This window comes from Vanellus vanellus (genome assembly GCF_965231255.1).
Source record: "Vanellus vanellus genome assembly, chromosome: 15".
Classification (NCBI taxonomy): domain Eukaryota; kingdom Metazoa; phylum Chordata; class Aves; order Charadriiformes; family Charadriidae; genus Vanellus; species Vanellus vanellus.
Window position 1 is genome coordinate 6,924,861 of NC_138920.1, and position 24,567 is coordinate 6,949,427.

Sequence of the window (24,567 nt, forward strand, 5' to 3'; positions counted from 1 at the left end):
AAATTGATTTGCTGCTGTGTTAAATCAGTGCAGCTATATTGAGCAGATCAGGTCTAAGTTTCTATTCTACCTCATAAAAAATGATGACAATAAAAGCACCTTCAAGACATCAGTGCTAAGAACTCAAAAAGAAAGTTACATTTATTATTTTAAATCCAGTCTCATTATTTCTGGGATGTGGATTTTTGAAAAGGGCTATGAAATCCTTGGTATTGGGAATATTCACCTCACATTTCTCTTTTATGAAGACCTCTATATGACATGCAAATATTTATTAATGTTCCAGAAGATTCTAAGGAGTTTGTGAATCTAAAGCCCATCAAAGGTGACAACTCATTTTTAAAAATAAAGAAAAAAAAATCAAGCCAACATTAGTAAAAGAAAACATTATTTTTAAAATCTTTTCATAATTATTCATGATTTGAGATTGATTATTGTTTCCTTACAAAGCACCTTCATTACTTCCTCCCTGACAAAATTACTTTAAAGTAGTTATTTCCACTTGAGGTTTTGGTGGATTTCCTGATCAGGGGTTCACGCTTAGGCTTTTGTAGCTCTGGTACAATACCAACATTGCAAGTTATTTTAGGAAAGATTTATGTTCCAGCTAAAACCACGATAAATAAATTTTAAACCGGTGATATAGACATTTTTATACAGGCCTATCTAATTTAATAAAATGTACAAATTTGGTCAGATTCACTCCAACAGTGGCCCTTTAAACTCTGATTTACAGAGTCAATTAAAAAGCTGAAAGAGCAGCTCATTTAATTTTCAGAGCTCACAGCCCAGGCTGAGACACAAGCGTCTCCCAAAAACCTCTCCAGCCTGACGTGACGCTGCCTGCGGACACAGCGTGCCACCGCGACATCGCGTTCGTCATCAGCACCCATGGGTGCCGCTGGCTCGGGGGTCTGATCTGAGGGGTGAAGCGTGGCAGTCCTGCCCTAAAGGAACAACCCCTCCGCGTTCTGCGCTTGCCTCTGCCAATGATTTGCTGCATCTCAGTATTACCCTGAGGGTTTGCACTCCGGCTGGACCCAGGCATGGTCTGATGGGCCACTCCTGGACGGTGAGGGGGTGCTAAGGTCTAACCCACCTCCGGGGAGAGGACGGCCCTTAGCAGACCTGGCCTTAGGCTACCTCTGCTCAGTAATGGCACGATTAATCAGGCTGATGAGCTTAGACCTGAAAAGCCCCGACTCCTTTGAATCATTCATCAGCAGAGGATCCCACACCTGCATTTCTCACCCCGTCACCTGTGCTGGCAGGGAGGAGCCATCAGCCTTCTATGCCAGTATAAGCACAGAGAGGTTCAAAGCTGTGTAACTCACAGCAGACTGTCCTTGGTGTGGAGGATTTGCAAGCCCACAAGCAGGGCTTGTCCTCATCTCATCTTTACCAAGCGTCAACTTGCAAAAGACCTTCTGTTTTATTTTACTTTTGTGCTCAAGGGGAATCAGGTCCACCCAGAGCCACAGACGAGGACAGATGCTGCATCTGCCCACTGAGATCCCGTGTGGCAGAACCCCTTGGAGCTGCTGCTGAGAACCAAGGCACTGGGTAAGAGTCCCTGGCGCTGGCACGGCAATCGGAGGACAGCAGCCTGTGTTGGAGGGGGTGCAGGGTGGGAGGAACAGCCTGGTGCACCGAGCAAGATGCAGTGCTTTTGTGGCAGTCCCTGCTGGCCCGTCCGCTGCTGCCATGTGAAAGTAGCAATTTGGGGAGCACAGCCACGGCTGTGAGCATCACCCAAGTGTGAGCCCATACCAGAGCAGGAACGGAGCAGCCCTTGAAGCCCTGCGAGCACAGGACTCTCATTCCTCCCTGGGAAGCACTGCCCAATGACACGGGACCACCAAAACTAATAAACCGTTAATAGGGCCACATGTCATCTCCTGACTAAGGCGTGAGCAATTCACACCTTCTTCAAGCTTTAAAGTCTGAAAGCACCCGCGTTTGGTCAAACTCCGCTCCAGCCTGCAAGGCAAGCTAGCAAAAGGGCAGTTCCCTGAGGTTTGGGGGCTCTGCTCCACTGAGTTTTCCAGACTAAGCTGAACTTAGGCCACCTCCAAGCCCTCAGGCTACAGCAGGTCTTTGGCATGAGTCTCCGGGTAGGAGGGCACGGCACGCTGGCATGGCGGTGGGTGGGAAGTTGTACCAAGAGCTTCTGCTGAATTTTCAGCTCTTGCCACTGACTTGAGCAAAGTTTTTAAAGGCTCTATTTCAAAAGTGCTTTTGGGTTTAGCAGGGGTGGTCTCTGGGTTACGTCTGGCCTGGTGCTTGGGGTGATGAGTATCAGAGCTCCCACGGATTTTGGATGGGTTTACACTGCTCAGATCTCCTGGAGTTGGGCCCAGCATTCTTCACGTGGCACAAGTCCAGGAATGGAAGCACTCCAAGTGAGCAATTTCTTTCCCAAAATGGGGATTCTTCTTTCCTTTGGATGGAAAACACCACAGACAGGGGAAATATTATCTCATTGTACTGCAAAGGAGAACCATTTATTAACTGTGGGTACCAAATTTAACTCTGGGTATTTTTTAATAGCAGTTGTGATATGAATAGAAGTGTTTGGACACTTTCCTTGCAATGTCAGGAATCTGCATCACAGAAGTACACTACTATGTGAGAAACAGCAACGGAAATCAGCTACGGGAGAAAAAAAGAAGTGAAACCAGCTAGCCTAAATTCATGAGAAATTCATTCCAAGAGGCACAGATTATATTAAATGGCTCCTTATCTCACTTACACTTGCAACACGCTAATGCTCAAAAAGAGCCATCCTGTTGCCTCCTACACTTGCCACGTTATGCAAGGGTGGCTTTTCTTGTGTGCTCTGGGGCTCCTGAAGCACCCATGCTCTGCTGCTGGGAGCCCGGGCGACGAGGTAACCTCCAAATACAAGGCACTGCTCTACACAGTAAAAGTAGGAGGACAGCCTGAAGCAAGGTCCTGCTTGTGGGTTTCTTATTGCTTTCTCAAGTGGGAGTGTTACTTTTATTTGCTAGGAACAGGGAGGCAATGTGGCGTAGTGGAGCAGAGATGCCTGATTGTATTCAGCATTAGGCAATGGTCACACAGCAGCCGCAAACCGTCACAGCAGATGTATACGTGTTTGTGTATGTTAGCTGGCTCCATGAGAAAATGCAGTTACATGCTCTTTAGATTACCACAGAATCATAGAATGGTTTAGGCTTGAAGGGACCTTAAAGATCATCTCGTTCCCACCCCCCTGCCATGGGCAGGGACACCTCCCCCCAGCCCAGGTTGCTCCAAGCCCTGTCCAACCCGGCCTTGAACACCTCCATTGATGAGGCAGCCACAACTCCTCTGGGCAATCTGGGCCAGTGTCTCACCATCCTTATAGTGAAAAACTTCTTCCTGATATCTAATCTAAATCTCCCCTCTTCCAATTTGAAGCCATCTCCCCTCGTCCTATCGCTACACACCCTTGTAAAAAGTCCCTCTCCAGCTTTCTTGTAGGGTCCCTTTAGGTACTGGAAGGCTGCTATAAGGTGTCCCCAGACGCTTCTCTCCAGGCTGAACAACCCAAATTCTCTCAGCCTTTCCTCATAGGAGAGGTGCTCCAACACCTGATCATCTGATCATCTTCATGACCCTCCTCTGGACCTGCTCCAACAGGTCCATGTCCTTCTTATGTTGGGGGTCCCAGAGCTGGACGCAGTACTCCAGGTGGGGTCTCATCAGACCGGAGTAGAGGGGCAGAATCACCTCCCTCGACCTGCTGGACACCCTTCTTTTGATGCAGCCCAGGATGCCGGTGGCTTTCTGGGCTGCCAGCACACATTGTCAGCTCATGTTGAGCTTCTCATCAACCCCCAAGTCCTTCTTCTCAAGCACTGCTCTCAACCCATTCTCTGCCCAGCAATCCATGGTCTTCTTTCCATTATATTAACCTTTCTACCACTCCTGGCTTCCTTAACCATGGTAAATGAGGACATAATAAAGTTCAATTGATATCAGCTATTGTTTTCTAACTAATAATTTCCCAGGACTTTTTCTGTCCCTGGTGAGACTCAGCAACTAAGACCGACCTTTGAAAGCTCCCACTTAGGATGGTATCTGCTGGTTCTGCTTAATTTGCTCCCCTGTCTTACATATAAAACTGTGAATAATTGCTGTGGTTTATTAAAGTGGAAAATAAAGAGCTTACAAAGCACTGAGATCATTCAGTTTCCAAACATTTGACAGTACGTAATGGGTATGAGTGTTTGAGCAGGTTATCCTAATGAAAAATGAGGGGAGTCGTATATCTTACTGTTCCTATTTTGTACAAGTGTCACTTTGTTACAGTGACGGCAGGTTTACAGGATTACACTGATCCGGAATCCTGCACATCAGGCAGATGTCTCTGGCTGTGAAAAATCATAGACTAGCAATACAAGTATCCGAGCCATAGCTTTTACAAATAAGCTAAGAATCAAAAATTGTGACAAGCTTTTAAAAAATAGATTTTTGGGTTTAAATCTGTTTCGTAACTGATCTTTTGTCACCTCTTTGTTAGCAGAATGCACTTGTTTCATATTCAGAAGACTTTTATTTAAATATATGTTTTCTTCCTAAAACATAAGTACTTGAAACTTGCTGCTGCCTCTAACAAAAGTAGAGATTCTTAAGCAATAACACCAAGGAAAACAAAACAAGTGAACTTGGATACGTGGGACTGTTAATAAAATTGGACGAGTTGGCAATGTTGTGTTCCTCCTCTTGCACTCTGAAAGAGGGTCAAAGACCTGAACTTTTGATACTGTAATCAAAAATATCAAGACATGGAAGTATTTTACCAAATCTGTTTCACTTACACCCTTGAAATGTATCATATACTAAAGCTGAATATAGAAGAGAATTAACTGAAGGAACACAATATAGATGGCTTCACAGGAGGCTAAAAGCAAGGCAATGGCTTGGAAAGAGAGCTACAGAAGGTTTAGGGGTTTGGATGCATATGTTTTGTGTCCTGTGCTGGTCCTAGAGACTCACTTTTGTATTTACGTTCAGCTTCCTACGCCTGGGACAGCACAGCCTTGTTTTGGCCTGGGGACCGTGACCCCATGGAACCCGTGCTGGCTCCGACGCCTGGGGAAGGCAGGAGTCCTGCTTGTGCTGCACGGGGCACTGTCTGGCCTTTGGGGTCACATTTGACAAAGACTTTGCAGATCCCTCTGAGAGCCACTGGCCCAAGTGCTGCATGAGGGAGGCAGGTCTGTGGAAGCTGTTGCTCTCCCGAACTCTCTGCTCCAGCATCCAGAAAGGAGCAGTGCAGAAGTGGAGGCTGAAGCCACCCTGCAGGCACAGCGCAGCCACAAGCCTGGTCTGGCAAGGGGATTTCCCGCATTTACAGGTCTCATCCATGCGCAAGAGCAGGGACTCAGGCTGGAGCAACATGTAGGATCCCATCCTGACACAGGACCGTAAAGCTGGTCAGGAAAAAGGCACCCTGCTCCCTCTCCCGAAACAGGCACCCTGAGCACAGCAATAAGTCCCCACTACGCCAAATAAATCAAATCTCACAATTTACCAGGATCAAGAACGGGAGGGTTTCCTACAGGTTTTATATCCGGGACGATTTATGATTTAATTTAAACATGTAGTTTCCAGCCGTTTCTTTTTGCAAGCAACCACCTAGGCTACATTAACCTGATGGTGATGTACTGCCATCCCAGGGAGCCCTGGAGAGACCAAGAGAGACAACAGCACTCAGAGGCGTGAGCTTCCCCCATTTATCTTGATGGGGTGTGCACAGGCTTGCTAAGGAAACGGGTCCAAGCACGTTAACCACTTCACTGCCAGCCTCTGCTGTTGAAAGGGCTGGTTGTACAGCAGCGTGTCCTGTATGGGCCTTTCCCTTCCTTTGGTAGAGCCTCCCCAGCAGCAAAGGATGCAAGCTTGGAAGGGGACGAGGGCTGTGCAGACTCCTGGAGTGTGATGGTGCAGGTTATAGGTTTGGAGGGGGCCCAGTGAGATCAGAGGGTTGGTTTTGTGTTTTGTTTTTTTTTTTTTTTTAAATCATATGACTTGTTGCAACAGATGTGGCCACACAGGTGTTACAGTTTAATGTGCTTTTGAACAAGTTATGTATCTCCCTGCTTCTTGGGATCTAACAGCGGAGCAGAGGCTCTTCACACACTCCACTCGGGCCCCAAGCTAACCCTACGGGAGAGCAGAGACAAGATGTAGCAGATGAGAACTGATCCAAGGGAGACACTTCTGCTTGTTTTGGGTATGGATGTCTCAGTCAGAGGTTTTCTTTATCATATGAGTGGTATTTCACAGCAGTGGCACAAAGTTTAGCTTGTCATTGACGGATCTGGCACTGCTGCCATGGGAGTGGTCTTTATTAGGACCTGAGCTAACAAACCGGGCAGCTCCCTTTACATTCAGGGCTCTCCTAGCTGGCTGTCAGCAGACAGCGCAGCACTGAGCCTCTCATGTGCCAGTTTGGAGGCTGTGTTTTGCAACAGACGTGTGCTTGCAAATGCCTGTGAAGATGGCAGCTGCTAGGAGAGGTAGTGATCCTTTCCTTTCCTCTGAAGGGGGCTGGCGGCAGCTGCAGCGTGGTGGGGGTTGGAGCCGGTCCCTCTCTTGTGGCAGTGCACAGCCACCTGAGCAAGGCTTCTTGGGGAGACAGATATGTATGATTTAAAGTGAAATTGCTGCTTCAGAGAAACGGCTTTTAGGAATCTCTGGTGCCCAAAGATGCAGGTGCCCAACTGCTCACAGGCTGTCCCACATTGGTGGACACAGCCTCTGCACCCTCGGATGGCAGCAAGGAGGGGCTCAAAGCCCCCTTTCATCTCATTCTTGTGAGCTAGGAGCAAACACCTCTTCCAACAGGAGAGGTGTCTGCAACAGCCTTTTCATTATGTTTATATTTAAAAACCTAACTGTGACTAAATCAGTTTGCATAATAAACAGCTCTGGAGCCAGAAATATTTGCTTGCTCTTGATAAAAAAAGGGAAGTCCTCAGATCCTCTTCTGAAGACAGTAAGAAAGTGACAGAGTTTTCCCTTTACAGGATATAAATATGCAGTGCAAATAGGTGGCTGCTGTCACTGCTTACATTTTGATGTATCTCTTCAGATAGCCTGGCAGCACCAGATTATTTTAGTGTCAAATCAAAGCTCTGGTTGTGTAAAGAAGCTGAGGAAAGGTACAGTCTGTGTTGCAGCACAGGATGGAAGCTCCAAGAAGACTGGAGGCAGTCCTGTGAGACATGTACCAGCCATGCATACTAAACCTGCCATTCAGCACACCGAAAAGAAAAACCCCTTAGCAAAGCTGCTGCAGAACACAAATATATGTCTTCAGATTTGGGTTGGGGCACGGGGGTGTTTTTCTAGGTAGGTATGTGATTCATTCTCACATTCGCTAAAAGAAAATAAAGCTTTTGTTTCCTTTTTACCCTCTGTTTCCTTGTGAGACAAAAAAGTTAAAGGGCCTGTTTACGCTGGAAGAAAAATCTTGCAGGCTGATCCCTTTTTAAAGCAGAAAGCTCCCATTTGCAATGCACCGTTGCTGTCCTTGACTTTAACATCAGCCCAAACCTGCCTGATCTGCGTCCCTCCTTAGCATCATTCTTATCTGGATGCAGGGCAGCTGTACAGCGCCCGGCACAATGGAATCTCTGCATGGTTACTGCAACCTCTGCATTCCAGCCTGATACATTTGCACAGACAAATAACGAGAGGTCAGTCACACGCTCGGTCTCTCTGCAGGACAGATGCATGCACCAAACCCGGCTCCTTTCCTGCCAGAGAACTAACAGCCGCATCGTTTTGAAATGCTCAAAATCCAACTGCACATCAGGCCATTTGTGCTTATACAGGTTTTGTAGCAGTGTGACTCAGTCACGCTCGCAGAGTTCCTCCTGCAGAGCGCTGGTGTAACAGAAAGGCCTGTCAGGCCCCAAGCCCACCACCAGCCCATCTGGAGGGGAGACACCATCCAGGTGGAGTCACCCACCCCAGACAACACCATCAATGTCTCCACGTGCCACAGCCCAGCCTAGCATTGACCAGGATGCCAGAAGCGTGGCCATAACCAGTTCCCGGCTGCCGCGAGGATACGTCTTGCCCCGATTCACGGTTAAACCCGGCCCGGGGGTGGGGGGCAGGCCGGCCAGGCCCCGGGCAGGCCTTCTAGGCCCCAGCCAGGCCCAGGGCATGCCCCGAGGGCTCCCAAGGAAACCCAGCAGCCCGTTCCTTTAGCAAGGGCTGTGGGGCCTCGCAGGGTGCTCACGATGTAGCTGTGCCAATTATCAAGGGGATCCGGGGGGCGGACACACGGCTCCCGCCCCGCCACCCCCTCCCGCCGTCAGGGCGCCGCCATGCTCCCCTGACAGTGCGGGGGCGGAGCCTACGGGACAAGAGGCGGGGCTTGGTATGCAAATATAGCCGGCGGCCTGCAGGGTGGGGTGGGGCGCATGCGCACTGCACGCGCAGTGGGGCACGGGTTCTTACACAATGCGCCGGGTTCCTTCAGCGGTGGGGAGGGGGGGCGGGATCCAGTATGCAAATGACAGCCGGCTTTTGCCGCGCGATTGGAGAAGAGGGAGGAAGAGGCGGGACCGGATATGTAAAAAGCGAGCCGGCGCAGGGCTCGGGGGTGGGCTGCGTTCAGGGGGAGCACACGGGCGGGGCGTGGTCTGTATGCAAATCTCGCCGACTCGCGCCGGGGGGCGGAGGCGTGGCTCGGATGCAAATAGCCGAACTGCCGTTTCCCGAGTACCCGCTTCGCGTTGTCTCGGCCCCGCCCCGCCATTAAAAGGCAGCGCACCTGCGCAGTGCGCCGAAATGAGGACTTAGTCTGTTACACAACCCGGCGTTGCGCTCTGCCTTCCGTCCAGGCTCGGCGCGGCGCGGCTCGGCTCTCCTCAGCTCTCCTCTCCTTCCGCTCCGCTCTGCTCGGCCTCCCGCGCCCTCCGGCATGAGCGGGGACCAGCTGCACAACGATTCCCAGGTGAGCGCCCCTTCACCCCCCGCTCCCGGGGGATACCCCGGCCTCTCGCCACCGAGGCCGCGGGGTTCTTACTTCCCCTCAGGTCGGCCCTGCGGGCCCGGCTGATCCCCCCGCCTCCGTTACCCTCAGAGAGGGGGAGACCTGCCCTGCTGCTGTCCCTGCCTGCCCCCGCTGGGGGTAGCCCACGCGTCTGGGGACAGCACTGTCAACCCGGCCTGTGTCCCCCCCCCCTCCCCGCGTCGTGCTGGGCGCCCCCATCCACCGACACCCCCCCTTTACCGAGCCCCGGGACCCGTTTCTGCCCAGGTGGGAGAGAGCGGGCTCGTGTGTGCCCCCCTGCCTGGGAGAAGGGGAGGGGGGCGGCTGGCCACTTTTCCCTGACTCGTTCCCCTTGCGGGGGAGGGGGGGGGGGGGGGGAGGTGTTACCCTAAGAGCTGTGCGGGTGCTGGGGGACGGTTCACCCTACCCCCCGCCGCGGAGGGCACCTTCTGCATCGTGCCATTCTTATTTGGTATTTTAATTTCCTTAAAAATGAAAATGATGGAAGGGGAGGAGGTGGAAATCCAGTGCCGACCCCTCAAAAAAAAAAAAAAATTAAAAAAAAAAAAAAAAAGCCCCCGCCGGGACGGCGTTTTTCACGGTGTCTCCCTGTCTCCTCTCCCCGCAGATCGAGGCGGATTTCCGAGCGAACGGTGAGTGTGGCCCCGGCGCGCCCCTCGCCTCGCCGCGCCGCGCCGGCCGCGCACAGACATGGCGTCCCAGAGACTAAGTCCCGGCTCCTCGCTCACCGGCCCCATTGTTCCCATCGAGCCGCCAAAAGCCCCCCTTTCCCGGCGGCCTCGCCCCACCCCGACCCCCGCTTCCCGTAGTGGGGGCACCGGAGGCCTCCGATCCGAGCCCATCGCCTCTCCCGGGGTCCCCTTTGGGCCCCGATTCCTCCCTGGAAAGTCGCCTTGTCGACGGTCGGGACTTAGTCTCTGCGCCATTTTCTTTTTCTCCTCTCTTCTGTGTGGCTTTCTCTCCTTCTCCTCCTCCCCGGGCTGCCGGAGAGGAGCCTTCCACAGAGGCACCGGGCGGGGATCCCCGGCCCCCAGCCCCTTCTTAACGGAGGGGAAAGCAAAGTTTTAACCTAAAATAAATCCCCGAGCCGTTTTTTTTTTTTTTTATCGCAGCCTCCCTGCCCCCACTGCTCCCCGGCTCTGTTCCTTTCAGGGAATCCCTCCCTTCCCCTAAAATGAAAGGTGATTGCAACATGTTGCTCTTTAAAAGACTCTGCTGCATCCATTTTAAGATCAGTCTTATGTCTTTCCTTGTTATTTAATTGATGTAACTTTACCTTGTTGGGTGGAGCTTTTTAATTAAAATAGAAGCCCACATTAAAAAAAAAAAAAGGCGGTGTAGACAATTCCAGAAAGGTAGACAGCATCACTTCAGAAAGTTTGCAAGCTAACTGTTCATTTCATTCAGAAACATTATAGGAGTCCTGGAATTTTATATATTTGTATATATTTATATATACACTTACGTGTCTATATATATCTTTATATTCATATATATACATGTATAATATCTTTTCTAATCAGCCTGATGGCTGCTAACTTTTTTTGGCTGTCTATTCATTTTTCTAGGAAGCAAGCTAATTGCAATAACCCCCCCCAGGTTGGTAGGTGACAAATTGAAGGGCTTAAGCAGGGTGGAGGGGAGTTGAGGACGTAGCACCTACCTTTGTGCGTATGTGTTATTGTCACTGGGATGTGTAAGGAACTCTGAGCTGTCCTCTGACTGGTGAGGTGGTAGAGGACAAAAAATTGCTGAAAAGAGTTATACTGATTTTTAACACGCTTTCCTGGACAATGTCCATGTGCTTGGTTGCGTTGTAGCCTACTGCGTGTAAATATTTACAAATCTACCTTTGTGTGCACCTTTCTTTCTGTCAGTTCATTGGAATGTGATTGTGTGTGTGCAATAGGAGCAGGGCAGTAGCGAATATGCAGTTTTTGAACTTTTATTTCCATTCTGAATCTATAGTAGGGCTCTAAGAATAATTCTTAACAGAAAAAAGGGTGCAGTGGACTTCTCAAGAAGTGCAGGAGGAACTCCTGAAGTAATGTAAATATAAGTGTGTATTTGAATTCTTGTAGCTTTCTTATGCTGGAAAATACTTGTTTAAGGATCACTTTTATTTAGTGAAAAGTACTCCCTGGTAAGCTTCAGTTATGTACTGATTTACATAGGGGAAATGATGCGTATTTGACCTTTCCACTCCAGCTTTCCGTGAACCTCTTAGAGGGATTTTTTTCTCCTCTGTTGTGACCATGTGCTATTTTATTCTTGTAAGGGTTTTAGGCATGCAGCACTTAAAACTCCTCCAGTTTTTATTTCTATCATGTGTTGGAGGAATTCAATACAGAAATGCAAAGTAAGACACCTTGATGGAAAAACTGAATTCCTAGTAAATCCAACATACCCAACAAATTCATACCAGTGTAGGCATCGGCACCTTTTTCCTCCTGTTGTAATTATTTTATGACAGACGTGTAACATCATAGTGACTGATCAGAGGCCTCTAAAATCCAAAATCCTCTTCGGCGCTGAAAGGTGCATGTAACCCTGTTAGTCTTGATGAGGGAATAATGCGGAATAGACACTGTCCTCTCTGACCTTGTGACCAGGACTGATCTTCCTGAAAACCTGTCACCTCTGCTTGCTCCGAGTCTTGTTTCCTCTACACAGGAGTTCTTTGCACTTCTGTGTTGGGAATTGTCACACGCAGGTCTGAGAACAGCGGTCCTCATTTAGGCATAGCGGTGAATCTAGCCCTTATATTCTTGTTTTGATCCTATTTAGTGGCAAAGATTAGGAGTAAGTGGTAGGAATCTCAAGTACTTTTTTTTTTTTTTTTTTTCAGATGTTTAGGATTGGTTTGTACTTTGATTATTGTTAGGTGGCACTTAACAGTAGAGCCAAAGTCTCCTTTTAGGCTGCCTTTCCTCTTTACGTTTGGGGGAAGGGAAGTTTTTTCTGGGGGCTGGTACTGACTCATTCTAAATGTTGAATGTACCAGCAGTAAACATTTTTGCTAATAAAGAATGTTTTGGGTGACTTCTGGATAGTGTATCAGTAACAGAGCAGCTTAAGTACTTTGAAGCTTCCTGTTGTTGCTGTTGTTCCTATCTGGGTCGATGGACATACTACCTCTGGTTGTAATCACACAAGTTGTTGCAGCTGAAGTAAGGTGGGTGGGGGCGGACCTGCCATCCCACTGCGGGTCACTGAGGAGCACCCTGGTCGTAGCTCAGAACTGGGATCTGATTACGCACCCATTTCATTGATAGCTGGGTAGTGTTAGGAACGGGGGAGGGTGCCAGCAGTAAATATGTGTTCCTGGCTATTTCTTGTCGTTAAATAGCCAGATCACTCTAAGCAAGAGTGTCCTGGGCAAATTCCAACTTGGGTAATTGCATTCCGTCTCAATATCCAGATTCTACCTCCTGTTTAATTTGGCCATAGTGGGTATTTTTTTCACCTTAACTGTATTTTTAGTATCAGTACGCACTGCAAAGAATTTTCCATGTTCAGTCCTAGCAGTGCCTGTTTGCAAACCATCCCTAGAACAATATTGTGCTGAAACAGCGAGCCTTTTTTGCAAGTAACGTCGTCACAGTCTTCAGCATTGTAGAGGGGAAATGGTAGTCTAAAACTGTCGTTTCCAAGTACAGCTCGGTCATTGAAAATGACCCCTTTTTCACAGATGTGAATGTTGACTCACAACTATGTACTCCAGGAGGGAACCATTCTGATTTTTTTTTTCTTGGTAAAATTGCAGATCACTTCAGATGCAAAAATCTATTTGGATTCTATTGAGTTTTCCCTTTGCTTTGTTATTAAGGTTGAACATAACAACCTCTTACTACTGAGGACAGCGTTGAGACTAAAAGCAATTTATCTTGACTTTCAGTTCCTCCATTGTGTTTGCAGAGTGCAGTAGATAAAAATTACTTTTGTTTGCAAAATAATCAAATTGCGTTCCAAAGCTACTAAATTCCACTAAGTGCTGTTAGTGTGTTGGCTGGTCATCAGCCTGTGATCAGAACTTGAGTAAAATCCAGAACTGTTCTGTGTAGAAAGTGAAGGCATCACTCTAAGCAGTGTTGTTTTGTTTTTTTTTTTTTTTCCTCTGGTTGACTTGACCAGTAATGTTGAGATGCAATTTGAGGCCAGTATCACTGTCATAACCATTACAGGATATTAACAGGAGTCGTGTGAATTTGACTGTCCAACGTCATAGAAATGGCTTCTGGAAGTCAAACACACTTGAAGGAGGGGCTTGCTTTAGAAATTAATTTTTAGGGGGAAAAATAAGCCCTTGCTGCTGTAGCATCTTATCACAGACTGGCAGGTTTTTTTATGTTGGCCTGAGCACTCACGTGGCACCTTTGTATATATCAGGGTGAAAATATGAAGGGGAGTGAGCAAGAGGGAAATTTAAATTAAATAGCAAGAGTGCTGAACAGATGCCGTACAAGTTAAGGAATTTCAGCGCGCTTTGTGTTTTGCATTAAATTCATGCTGCGTGTGCGATAGAGCTGTGCACATAAAAGGTGGGGGTGATTTAAATGCTAACAAACTGAAGAGCAGCATAACAGAGATACTTAAGAATTTTCAATGGTTGGGAAATAGTCTGTGGGAGATGAGATTTGTTCTTCCTTGCTGCTGGTTTGTTGGCGCCTTCTGGATGGGTGAGAGTTTTTTTGAAGGAGAGCAGGGCCACTTCTGACATAGGGCTCTGTGTACCTTAGCACTGCTGTTAGAGCCACTGCGCTAAACAGACTTCATGAAGTTAGGAAGCTTGAAGGTAAACGCTTGTGCTCTATTGTCCGGGCAAAACTGTCTTTTAAGTTCCCTGGGAGCATGTTGTCACCAGTGCTTTTAAATGTCAAATGTTTGGCAAGGGATGCAAAATACAAAAGGTAGTTAACGGTATTTAGATGCAGATTGATATCTCCACTGAAAATTTCCTTTCCTTTTTTTGTGATACGTGGAGATGCGAATCCCCAAGAATGTAATTTGTTTCTTCCAACACAAGCCTTGAGTCACTCCCTGCTGTCCCTTCCAGACTGCAGTGCTTGGTGATGAGCCTGCATTGTAAGTGCTGCCCACAGCCTCAGAACAATACCCGGGGTAGTTTTAAGTCTGAAACCACTTAGCTTTTTTATTTCAGAAGTATTTAACGTCAGCCCCCAATCTCTGCAAAATTCCTTAATTTTGTTTTTGCATTGATTTTTCAATATGTTCACAGCAATCTATTGCAGGGCTCGTAGAATGTAAGTGTAGCTTTACTATAGGTATCTTCAGATTGTTGCAAGGGTGGGTACTCTGAAGTAAATGCATCATTTCTGACACCTCTCAGAAACGGAGACTCAGAAATGTAAATAAATGTATTGTTGATAAGCGGCTCTTAAATATCATGTGCTACCTAAGTTGTTTGCATGTATTTTCCCAGCAGTAGCCTCAGAAGGGCTTTACTAAAGACCTTGAGGTCTGTTGTGTTAATTGTTCTGACACATTCAGCATTCAGGTTAAAACTTAATGGGTGTCTTGTGGGAGTGGGGAGTTGAATGCATTTCTGTTAGCTGCGGCCAACTTTTGTTTTTGTTAAAACTCAGCAGAATTAACTAAATGTGCTGGAAGATGTGTTTCGGGGGTTAATGGCCTGTGTGCTTCCTACTCCTAGCAGATTTTCTTAAGATGTTTTTTCTTTTACTACAGTGTTAAACGATATCTGTTATTAGCATACTATCAAGGCTACTTTGTTTACTTGGTAAAACATGAAAAATTTTTAACCAGGGGACCAATGTAGAAGTGTGGCTTTTTACATGGCTTCATCTAAAGTAGGCACACAGTTCATAAACATGATCCAACACAAATTTGGATTTAATTTCATTTACAACTGTGACTTCAGGTACTTGTTGGATAGTTCATTGAATTCCAACCTCCTGAGTTGTGCTGTCAGCAGAAACTGCAATAATATGTAATTATGGCAAGTACTTAACATCTCATTGACTCAAATTCCTCTGTTAATGATTTCACTGGATTCCTGTTAAAGTAATACCTGCTGAAATAGCACAAGCCACTGCCCTATTAGAGAGAGGCTCTGGGTCAGATTCTTACCGATGTTGTAAACTGCTGTACTTCTGCTAAAATCTGAACTGTGTATCTGCTTTTTTGTTATTGGACTGCAGGGATGGGCTTTAATGGTAGAGTGACTATTTAAGAAAAGGATAATTAACATAAGAAATCAGTGCAGGGTTTTTTTGGAGGCTTTTCAAGATGGGATAGTTGCTATTTCAAGTGCTTGAGCTGGTTGTGCTAATGTGATTTCTCATATCCTTGTAAGACATGCAGTCATTGAGAAATATTTATTGGCTTATTAAATTGAATTGCCTTTGCGACCGCTAGTTTTATAGAAACTGCCCCAACTTTTATAGAAAACCTCACACTCTGAAACATGGGAGCAGAATACTATTTAGCATTATGTATTCTGTTCCTGACTGCAGTTTTGAAGGACTGTGTCTTAGATTTCCAGATCTGAGAGAGGATATTTGTTGTAGAAAGAGGTGTTTATCACCTTGTTTTTCCGGGGCTGTTTCATTTGACTGAGACAGCAGCATATGACAAATATGCCCGGCCGTACCTTCTCCCTGCATGACTATCTGTTCTGAGCTGTTTAGCACCGTCAGCGTTTAAATATGTATCATCATTAGATTTCAAAACGCTTCCTCCCGTTAAGGAACAGGAGAAGGGTATGGACTTGCTGCTGACCTGCTCTTCTGGAAGAACAGCTAGAAAATCAGTTTAAAACCCAGTTCTCAGGTACAGTAGGATTATTCCTATTAAACAATATTCCCAGTTACTGCTGTCCTTACTCTGATATTAACTGCTCTCGGGAGCTCCCACCACGTGTGCTGCTGGTGGCTTCCACTGCTTGTCACTGGTTGAACATTGGAATTAATACGGTGTTGAAGTGCTGTTCTGGGCAAAGCAGAGAGTGCCTTTTCTACTGCAGGCTCCTGCTATTTAGTAGTTCAGCTAAACAAGTTGTAGTAGTGGTTTCCCGGTGTGTATGAGACTACAGTATTTTTAGCACAGCATTTGTTTAAAATGTCCCGGCTGACATAAATAGTTTGAGTGGCTTTAATCAGATTTCTAGTTAGAAATATTTTCATCTTGAATGCTTGCTTTTTAAACTGATGATCATAGTGAACTGCAGTAATACCTTCTGGTGTCACAGTGAGAGGACATTTGGAAGGTGATGTGAAAAGAAAGAGTGAGCTTAACTTTGTATTTTTGTCACCTGCAAGGTATAAAGAGCATAGAAAGTTGCTCTTGGATTCAGGAACATGAGCATACATGCATATTTTCAAGTTGAAATTTGGTTTCTAAATTTGACTTCTGTAGCTACTCAGTTGATGAACAAGTGAGAGCTCTAGACTTCAGAATGAAAATGGAGAGTATGGAGCTGCACTCGGTCTTCCTGAAACTTGTTCTTCTCTAACACCTACTTAACATCAATGATTCTTGGGCTTCTTTTAGGTAAAAGTAGGATTTTTGTCAAACCTCTGTCTGTGCTGCAGTGTCAGCAGGAGTGGTGATATGAAATATACTTTTGTGCCAGTGCAATAAACAATATTCTGGGAGATCCTCCAGCATAGCAGGTTGAGAGCAGACTTGATGGTTTAGGGGAAGTGGGAGACCTTGGCAATTAGTTCCCTATTAATAGCTAGTGATAGAGATGGGGTCCTGTAATGAGGAAAGATGAGTAGAAGAGGGACAGCAGTTCAAATTATGTTTTCCTCACAAGTTTGCTAGTGTTATCACAAAGTTCTAGTGATGTTTTCCATCATCTCAAGGTCTGTTTGTCTGCTAGAATAACATACTCTGTGCGAAAAAGAAGAAATGGGCAGACAGCTCTCGTGAGTACTGCATCTGATACTGTTGCTTCACCCTGGGGGAGTTTCCTTTGTTCATAGCTGTTACTTAAATCTCAATAGCTTCACTTGGAGATGGTCGCAGTAGTAGTCAGCTTAGACAATTAACTCTTACTGACAGCTGCTGTGGGTTTCGAAACTGCCAGTTCCCAACATGAAGGAGTCACAAGGACAGGCAGTGTTGAGCATGCTTTCTTTACTCCTGTGTTGGAAAGCTTTGGAGGTGGGGCCTTGAATGTCTGAAACCCATTTCTTGATGGGATGGGGGCAGTGCAGGCTCAAATATGGGAGGCATAGCAGGAAAGGTTGTGTAGGTGCTTGTCACTCAGCCTCAGCAGACAATACCTCATCAAGAAAAACAACCTGTGTCTCCACCTAAAGTACTTAAATCCCTCTTTAAGTTTGAAGACAGAAACTTCTGAAATTGGGATGATTGCAGGGTTAAGAGGGACAGCATCGGGCTGTTGGGAAATTGTTTTATTAGAAGGCTCCTGTGAGTCTTAGGACCCAAAGTTGCTTCCCACAAAGCTTCTGATCAGTAGATTTTTTGGGGTTCCTTATCAATATTTTTGTGTATTTATTCATGTTCAGCTTGCCATATGCTTTGTGCAGTTGTGAGCTGTGTGGGTGTGCATGTATGTATTTTTATCTTGTACCTTCATTAGAGAAGAGGTTTTTTAGGGAGTGTTATAAAGACAATGGCTTCCTTCTCTAGCAGTATTGCAGAGTGCCGAGCTTTGTGGTGCCCACTGAAAGAGGAAGATTTGTTCCTTCATAATTCTGCCCAACATAGATGGTTGCCTGTTAAAGACAGATGGACATTCATGGAATTCAGTGCTGCAGCAGAGTGATTCTGCAGTTGGCTGTATCTTTCCATGACTGAAGAGAGATTGATTTCTGCCTGAGGAAAGCTTGGAGTGTACTTGTAGCTTCACTAAAATATTTTGATCGGTGTATGTAACTCATCTTTGGCTAGGTCATATCTGTGTCCATTAAAGACATGCTCCATGGTGAAGATGTACCAGCTAAACGTCTGTTAATGTTGCATCAGCTGCAGTATACAGCTGATGGTCTCTTACAGACACACAGTATTTAGCAGATAGTACAACTTTATTTGAGGAAGCAAGACTTTTACAGTTCTCAATGAAGGCATAGTTCTGATTCTTCAAAATGTCCCTTTTTCTCCCATAATGCTATTTTTTAACAGTTTTCTAAAAATAAGACCCTGGTAACTTTACTACTTATTGCTTATTTTGAAATCCTAATCATTGATTTTCACAGTCTTGCTAATTTTTGCAGCAAGCATCTAAGACCTCAATAGTCGAATGTTTTGTTGTGTCAGGGAGTAAATTATAGGAATAAATGAAATATGAGGTCTCTTGTTCAACATGGATAAGACTGCATACAGTTTGTCCTGTCTGAAACCCAGTGGGCTAATGCATGAGCACTGTTTGGCTGCTCTGGAGTGAGTTTTACCAAATGCTTTGTAATTTCTGAAGTGTTTGGCTCACTCCATTACTCAGTGTATACTGCATGGAAGTGGAAGTTGTCTTGTTTCCATCCAAATGTCTGTCAGTTTGGTGCAGCTGGAAGATGTGTGGCAGTGTCTAAATGGAATAATTTTAAGAATTTTTAAAAGGAATTTTTTTGGACATTGAGCAAAGACGTGGCTTCATGTTAAAAGTCAAGAAGATAATTAATAGGAATGGAGCAATACTCAAGTATAGATAGCTTTTGAATTTTCCTGGCATTTGTCACTTACTCTGATCTATTGCCTAACACTGCTGCTGACACATGAGAATATGAACTTGTAGAGTGTTATCTAGGACCTTTTTTCTTCATTCATTTGCTACTTCTGTACATCTTTTCAGTTTGAATGACAATGTGGTAGCTTTTCCTTTGTGTGTAACGTGGAATAGATGACCTGTGTTTTAGGGCCAGGGCAATGTACTTTAGTTGAACTTTTTATTGATGGCAATGTATTACTGCTCGAGGCTTATATTCCAGTATTTGAACAAGAGCCAGACTCGTCAAAACAGCTGCTGATCTTCCTCTGAGGTTGCACTTTCTTGTTTTGGAGGGGTGGCCTAAAAAGACCTTTTAGGGGAGAGGGTGAGGGAAGAGAGGGCTCTCACCTTTTGTGGTTTTTTTCCCTGTGAAATACGGCAAGTGTCTGTTGCAAATTTTTAAGTATCTGAAGATAGAGTTGAGAAACTTGTAGTGGTCTTCTAACTGAAATGCAGAGATTTCTGGAGTTAAGGTAGCACAACTAAGAGGCTTCTATTTTTGTGGTCTGTAAGCATAAGGTCTGTAACAGTTTTAGGAGGAGAGGTGGTGACAGGGGACAGACACCTTATTACATAGCTTGTGACATAGGATGGTTTGGAGACCTGTTAACCAGTAGGAAGGCTGTCTTCCTTCTGCGCTGTTCTGCAGTGGGTGCAAGTGGATGGAGTTCTTTCTGACCTTAGGGAGATTAGTAGCTAAGTAAGCTGGCAGTAAGCTATCAGCATAGTCTGTGTTGCTTGGTGCTCTGGTCAGGCATGTGAAGATGAAGGGTTGAATATGAAGAGAGACTCTTCTGAAGCTGAAGGCAGGAAGCACTGGGGAGGGACGTTCTGTGACACATGCACACTATGCCTGGGATTAAAGTCCTTTGTGCTATACATTGTTATCCTGTCCTAAGGCCATACTGTTTAAATAGGCAACACAGTGGGAGAAGAGGGAGTACTATGCTCTTCTCAGAGGTGGAGAAACAAGAACAGAGTGAGAGTGATTTCTTCCAGCACAGAAATAGATATAAAGCTGTCTAGTTGGGACTGAGGTTCAATTCCAACTTGGACTTCTGGTTTTGATTTTTAATTTGCTCTCCAGCTGAAGACTGAGGTGGCTAGCAAAGGGCCAGTACAAAAAAAAAAAAAAAAAAAAAAAACCAAAAAAAACCCACCCAAAAGTAGCTTCTGCAGTTTTAGCATATGCTGTAATTTTTTCTTAAATGCAGAACTAATCTCTGGAGCTAAAGTATACATTTTTTTCCTGTGGTACTAAATTATTTCACAAATACTAAAATGTTCTGTGCTGGCTTTTGCAATTAGCGAAATGACTGGATCTACAGTAGGGAGATCAGTGGTTTCCTGGTCTGTGTGCGGGGTTCTGGTGTCAAGTACTTTACAAGTTAGTCTCTTGCACCATACACTCCACCTTGGTGTGAGTGTCTCCTAACTGTGCCTTGAGCAGTAGGAAGAGCATATTATGTCTTCTGCCCGTTTGTGGAGGCTAGCAGGTGTGTGAGTAAGATCAATTATTGGAGAGATAAAACAGCAGGGATGGGCAGGTTGCAGTTTTAACTTGCCTAAGAAGGTACACTTACAAGTTAGACGAGCCCTCTCCATTTTAATCCAGCCTTTTGGGAAACGGGAAGCAGGAGCTCTTTGGAGATCCGTGTGAGGGTATGATTCATTGCAACACAAGCAGCATGTACAAAATGGAGGGATGGAGTAGTACTAGTGACGTACTCTGAGGTTTGTACTCTAGAGTTAACGACCACCAGATGGGGAATAAAAGGTTGGCCGCTCTTCTTTTGCGGACCGAGAACGTCATTGAGACTGTTAAAATGCACTGTATCTGTTGTAATGCTTCTTGTGCACAGGAAGCCCCTTCATGTGTGGATCAGAGTAAGCTTTCCTTACCAGTGTTTCCCCTCAATGCTTTTAGCATTGTTTTTGACTGAAGATTAGGTTCCTTTAGTTTGGTAACAGTGCACCTCAGAGATAAAGAGCAAAAAGTCTTGAGTGCTTTCTGGCAGTAGAAAAAGTAAGGTGCAAATTGGGTTCCAGTACATAAGTGTAAATTGCTGGATCCAGAGGCGGCAGGTTCACCTGAACGCAAATACAATAGAAGAGATGAACTCTTAATGACAGTGACCTTGATTAACTTCTGTAGTGTTGCCCAATCCTGTTATAGGTGTCATCTTGATCCATCTTTTTAGTAAACAAACACTGGCACAAATCAGAGTCGGGATATCACTGCTGTTAACTCTGATATTTGCAAGTTGTTGTACTGGAGCTGTGGAGGTGTTTGGGTTACTTGTTCCAAACTGCTGTAGCAAGACAATCTCTCCAGCTGTCCAGGATACCTTTGGACATGAATGTTGATAACATGCTTATTTTTCAAGAACATTTTTCACTTTTGCTTTCTTATATTTTCCTGTGTTCTTCCTACTCCAAAACTAGGAAGCCTCTCAGAGGAGCTAGCATCTTGCCTGAGTCATAATATCATAGCTGTGTATGTCACCTGCACTTCATTAGGGAAGCATAAGCAAGCTGTCCTTGAAATACCTGATTTTATGAGTAGGTACAGCCTTCTAATTTAAAATATGCTGCTCTCTGGAGTTTGGCGGCTGTCATAAACAATGTTTTTCTTTTATCATCAAGTAGGCTTATACAGCATCACTTGTATCTAAAGGAAGCTTCTTTCTAGGTTTTAGACTGTTCTAATAGTTTAGATATAAAGAGGAAAGTACAGCTTGGCACTTGATGTTCTATGCTTGGCTTCTTTAGTTGTCAGCATGTGGTCTTGGGAAAGCCTAGCACAGTGTAGTTTTGTTTGACTCAGTCCATAGCTTGTCTTGCAGTGGACAGAAACTGCAGCTAGCAATAAACTGACTATCCCAATAATTTAATTCTTAAATTGGATCTTAGGCAAAAGGCAGAAGCACTTGATGAGTCCATCGGTTTCTTGTTTCATAAATGAAGCTGTAAAACTGTCACTCTTCAGCTTTTTTAAGCATTGCCTTCTGTCTGACATGTTTGCCCCTCTCCCTCTGCCCAGCCCTGTTGTTGAGACTCTTGTCCAGTGCTGCATAATCTTCAGTTCACAGTTTCGCTATCCATCACTGTCAAAGTGTCAACTTATCTGTGAAGAGGAAAAAGTGAATTTATTGTTGAACCATAGCCTGAGTTAAAATATTCTGTCTTTCTCTGTATTCATGAGTAGGCCTCTCTTACGGCACTCATTTGGTACAATATTTGCCTCTTTCAGGAATCTGGTAGATTTTTTTTTTTTTTTTTCTTCCCCCCAAAGCTGTTGGTGTTGTCTTTGCAAACCAACTGACTCTAGTCCGTGTGCAGTTTAGCAAACAGGTTATGTTTGGTGTTGACAGCGGGGATGGCTAGTTCAGAAGGTGGGTTGGAACTCCTAGGAACCAATCTGTGCTTGGGCTTTGGCTGTAGCTCATCAGTGTATTGGGTTAGAATGAGAAACAATACTAATGCCCTGGCCACGGCAGAATCATAGAAACATTTTGGTTAGAAGAGACCTTTAAGATCATCAAGTCCAACAGTTAACCTAGCACTGCCATGTTACCACTAAACCATGTCCCTAAGCACCACACCTACACGTCTTTTAAAAACCTCCAGGGGTGGCCTCTCAATCACTTCCCTGGGCAGCCTGTTCCAATGTTTGACAACCCTTTCAGTGAAGAAATTTTTCCTAATATCCAATCTAAACCTCCCCTGGCACAACTTGAGGCTGTTTCCTTTTGTCGCCTGTTACCTGAGAGAAGAGACGGACCCCCCCCTCGCTACACCCTCCTTTCAGTGAGCTGTAGAGAGCGATAAGGTCTCCCCTCAGCCTCCTTTTCTCCAGGCTAAACAGCCCCAGTTCCCTCAGCGGCTCCTCGTAAGACTTGTGCTCCAGACCCCTCACCAGCTTCATTGCTCTTCTTTGGACGTGCTCCAGCGCCTCAATGACTTTCTTGTAGTGAGGGGCCCAAAACTGAACACAGCACTCGAGGTGGGGCCTCACCAGTGCCGAGTACAGGGGGACAATCACTTCCCTAGTCCTGCTGGCCACACTATTCCTCATACAGGTCAGGATGCTGTTGGCCTTCTTGGCCACCTGGGCACACTGCCGGCTCATGTTCAGCCGGCTGTGGACCAACACCCCCAGGTCTTTTTCTGCCCGGCAGCTTTCCAGCCACTCCTCCCCTAAGTGTGTAGCACTGCATGGGGTTGGTATGACCCAAGTGCAAGACCCAGTACTTGGCCTTGTTGAACCTCATACCATTGGCCTAAGCCCATCAATCCAGCCTGTCCAGATCACTCTGTAGAGCCGTCCTACCCTCCAGCAGAACAACACTCCTGCCCAACTTGGTGTTGTCTGTGAACTAACTGACGGTGCACTTGATCCCTTGTTCAGGTTGTTGATAAAGATATTAAAGAGAACTGGCCCCAATACTGAGCTCTGGGGAACACCACTCATGACTAGCCACCAATTGGATTTAACTCTGTTCACCACCACTCTTTGGGCCCGGCCATCCAGCCATTTTTTTTACCCGGTGAAGAGTACACCCATCCAAGTCATAAGCAGCCAGTTTATCCAGGAGAAAGCTGTCAGAAATGGTATCAAAAGCTTTACTAAAGTCCAGGTAGACAACATCCACAGCCTTTCCCTCATCCACTAAGCAGGTCACCTTGTCTAGAAGGAGACCAGGTTAGTCAAGCAGGACCTGCCTTTCATAAACCCACGCTGACTGTGCCTGATCACCTGGTTGTCCTGTATGTGCCACGTGATGGCACTCAAGATCATCTGCTCCATAATGTTCCTTGACACTGAGATCAGACTGACAGGCCTGTAGCTCCTCAGATCTTCCTTGCAGCCCTTCTTGTGGATGGGCGTCACATTTGCTAACCTCCAGTCAGCTGGGACCTCCCTGGTTAGCCAGGACCGCTGATAAATGAGGGAGGGTGGCTTGGTGAGCACCTCTGCCAGCTCCCTCAGTACCCTTGGGTGGGTCCCATCCGGCCCCATAGATTATGCGTGTCTAAGTGGTGTAGCAGCTCGCTAACCATTTCCTCTTGGATTATGGGTGGTTCATTCTGCTTTCCATCCCTGTTGTCCAGCTCAGGGGCTGGGTACCCAGAGAACAACTGGTCTTACTGTTGAAGACTGAGGCAAAGGCAGCATTAAGTACCTCAGCCATTTCCAATTGATCAGGAGGTTTACTAAATCTTCGCGTACTGAAGTTAAAGTGTGTGTTTTTAAACTTATTCCTTTATAGAGAATGAAGCTGTAGAGCATTGTTTTGTGAAATACAGCTACAGGGCACTTATTTCACAAGAACATGAAACAGCACTCAAAACAGATGTGAGCCTCACTTATTAACGGCAGAATTAGTTTGTTTTTAATTTAAGTTCTTGTGCTTTTTCTCCCTTTTTTCTGAATACCCCACCCATCCACCCAGGCACAGGAGCCTCATGCTCAGGCTCTGATCCAGACTAAGAAACCTTAATCCCAAAGGGAACTCGTTAGCGTGTAGTTCAGGGAGTCCTCTTTGCATAACATCAGTGTGTTTGTGTTTTGGGAGGGCCATTGAGCTGGGTAAAGGAACACTTCTCAGTTTAGTTTTTATAGAGAAGTCCTAGGGAAGAAGTCTACTGACTTGCACATGGCAAATATTTACTTTTTGATTGGAGCTGAAATAAATACGCTATTTGGTTTTTCTTTTTCTTTTTTTTTTCTAAGCTGACTTTATAGTGTCTTTTTGTGTGTATTAAGAGTTTAATCTCAGCAGATCTCTGGAATTACTGTTTGGCA

General features: G+C 45.7%; 1 protein-coding gene across 2 annotated transcripts in view; it reads left to right on the forward strand.

Moving 5' to 3' along the window:
- The first annotated feature begins 8,812 nt into the window (after positions 1–8,812).
- The window catches only part of TOP1 (DNA topoisomerase I), a 68,943-nt gene continuing 53,188 nt past the window's right edge, over positions 8,813–24,567 (forward strand). Inside the window, exons 1-2 of one of the 2 annotated variants that reach the window (XM_082490944.1) lie at positions 8,813–8,983; positions 9,651–9,675. In XM_082490944.1, the coding sequence (XP_082347070.1) occupies positions 8,951–8,983; positions 9,651–9,675 (58 nt within the window). In that variant the 5' untranslated portion in view covers positions 8,813–8,950. The remainder of the gene's footprint in view (positions 8,984–9,650; positions 9,676–24,567) is intronic. The other variant, XR_014269725.1, reaches the window with a different exon arrangement.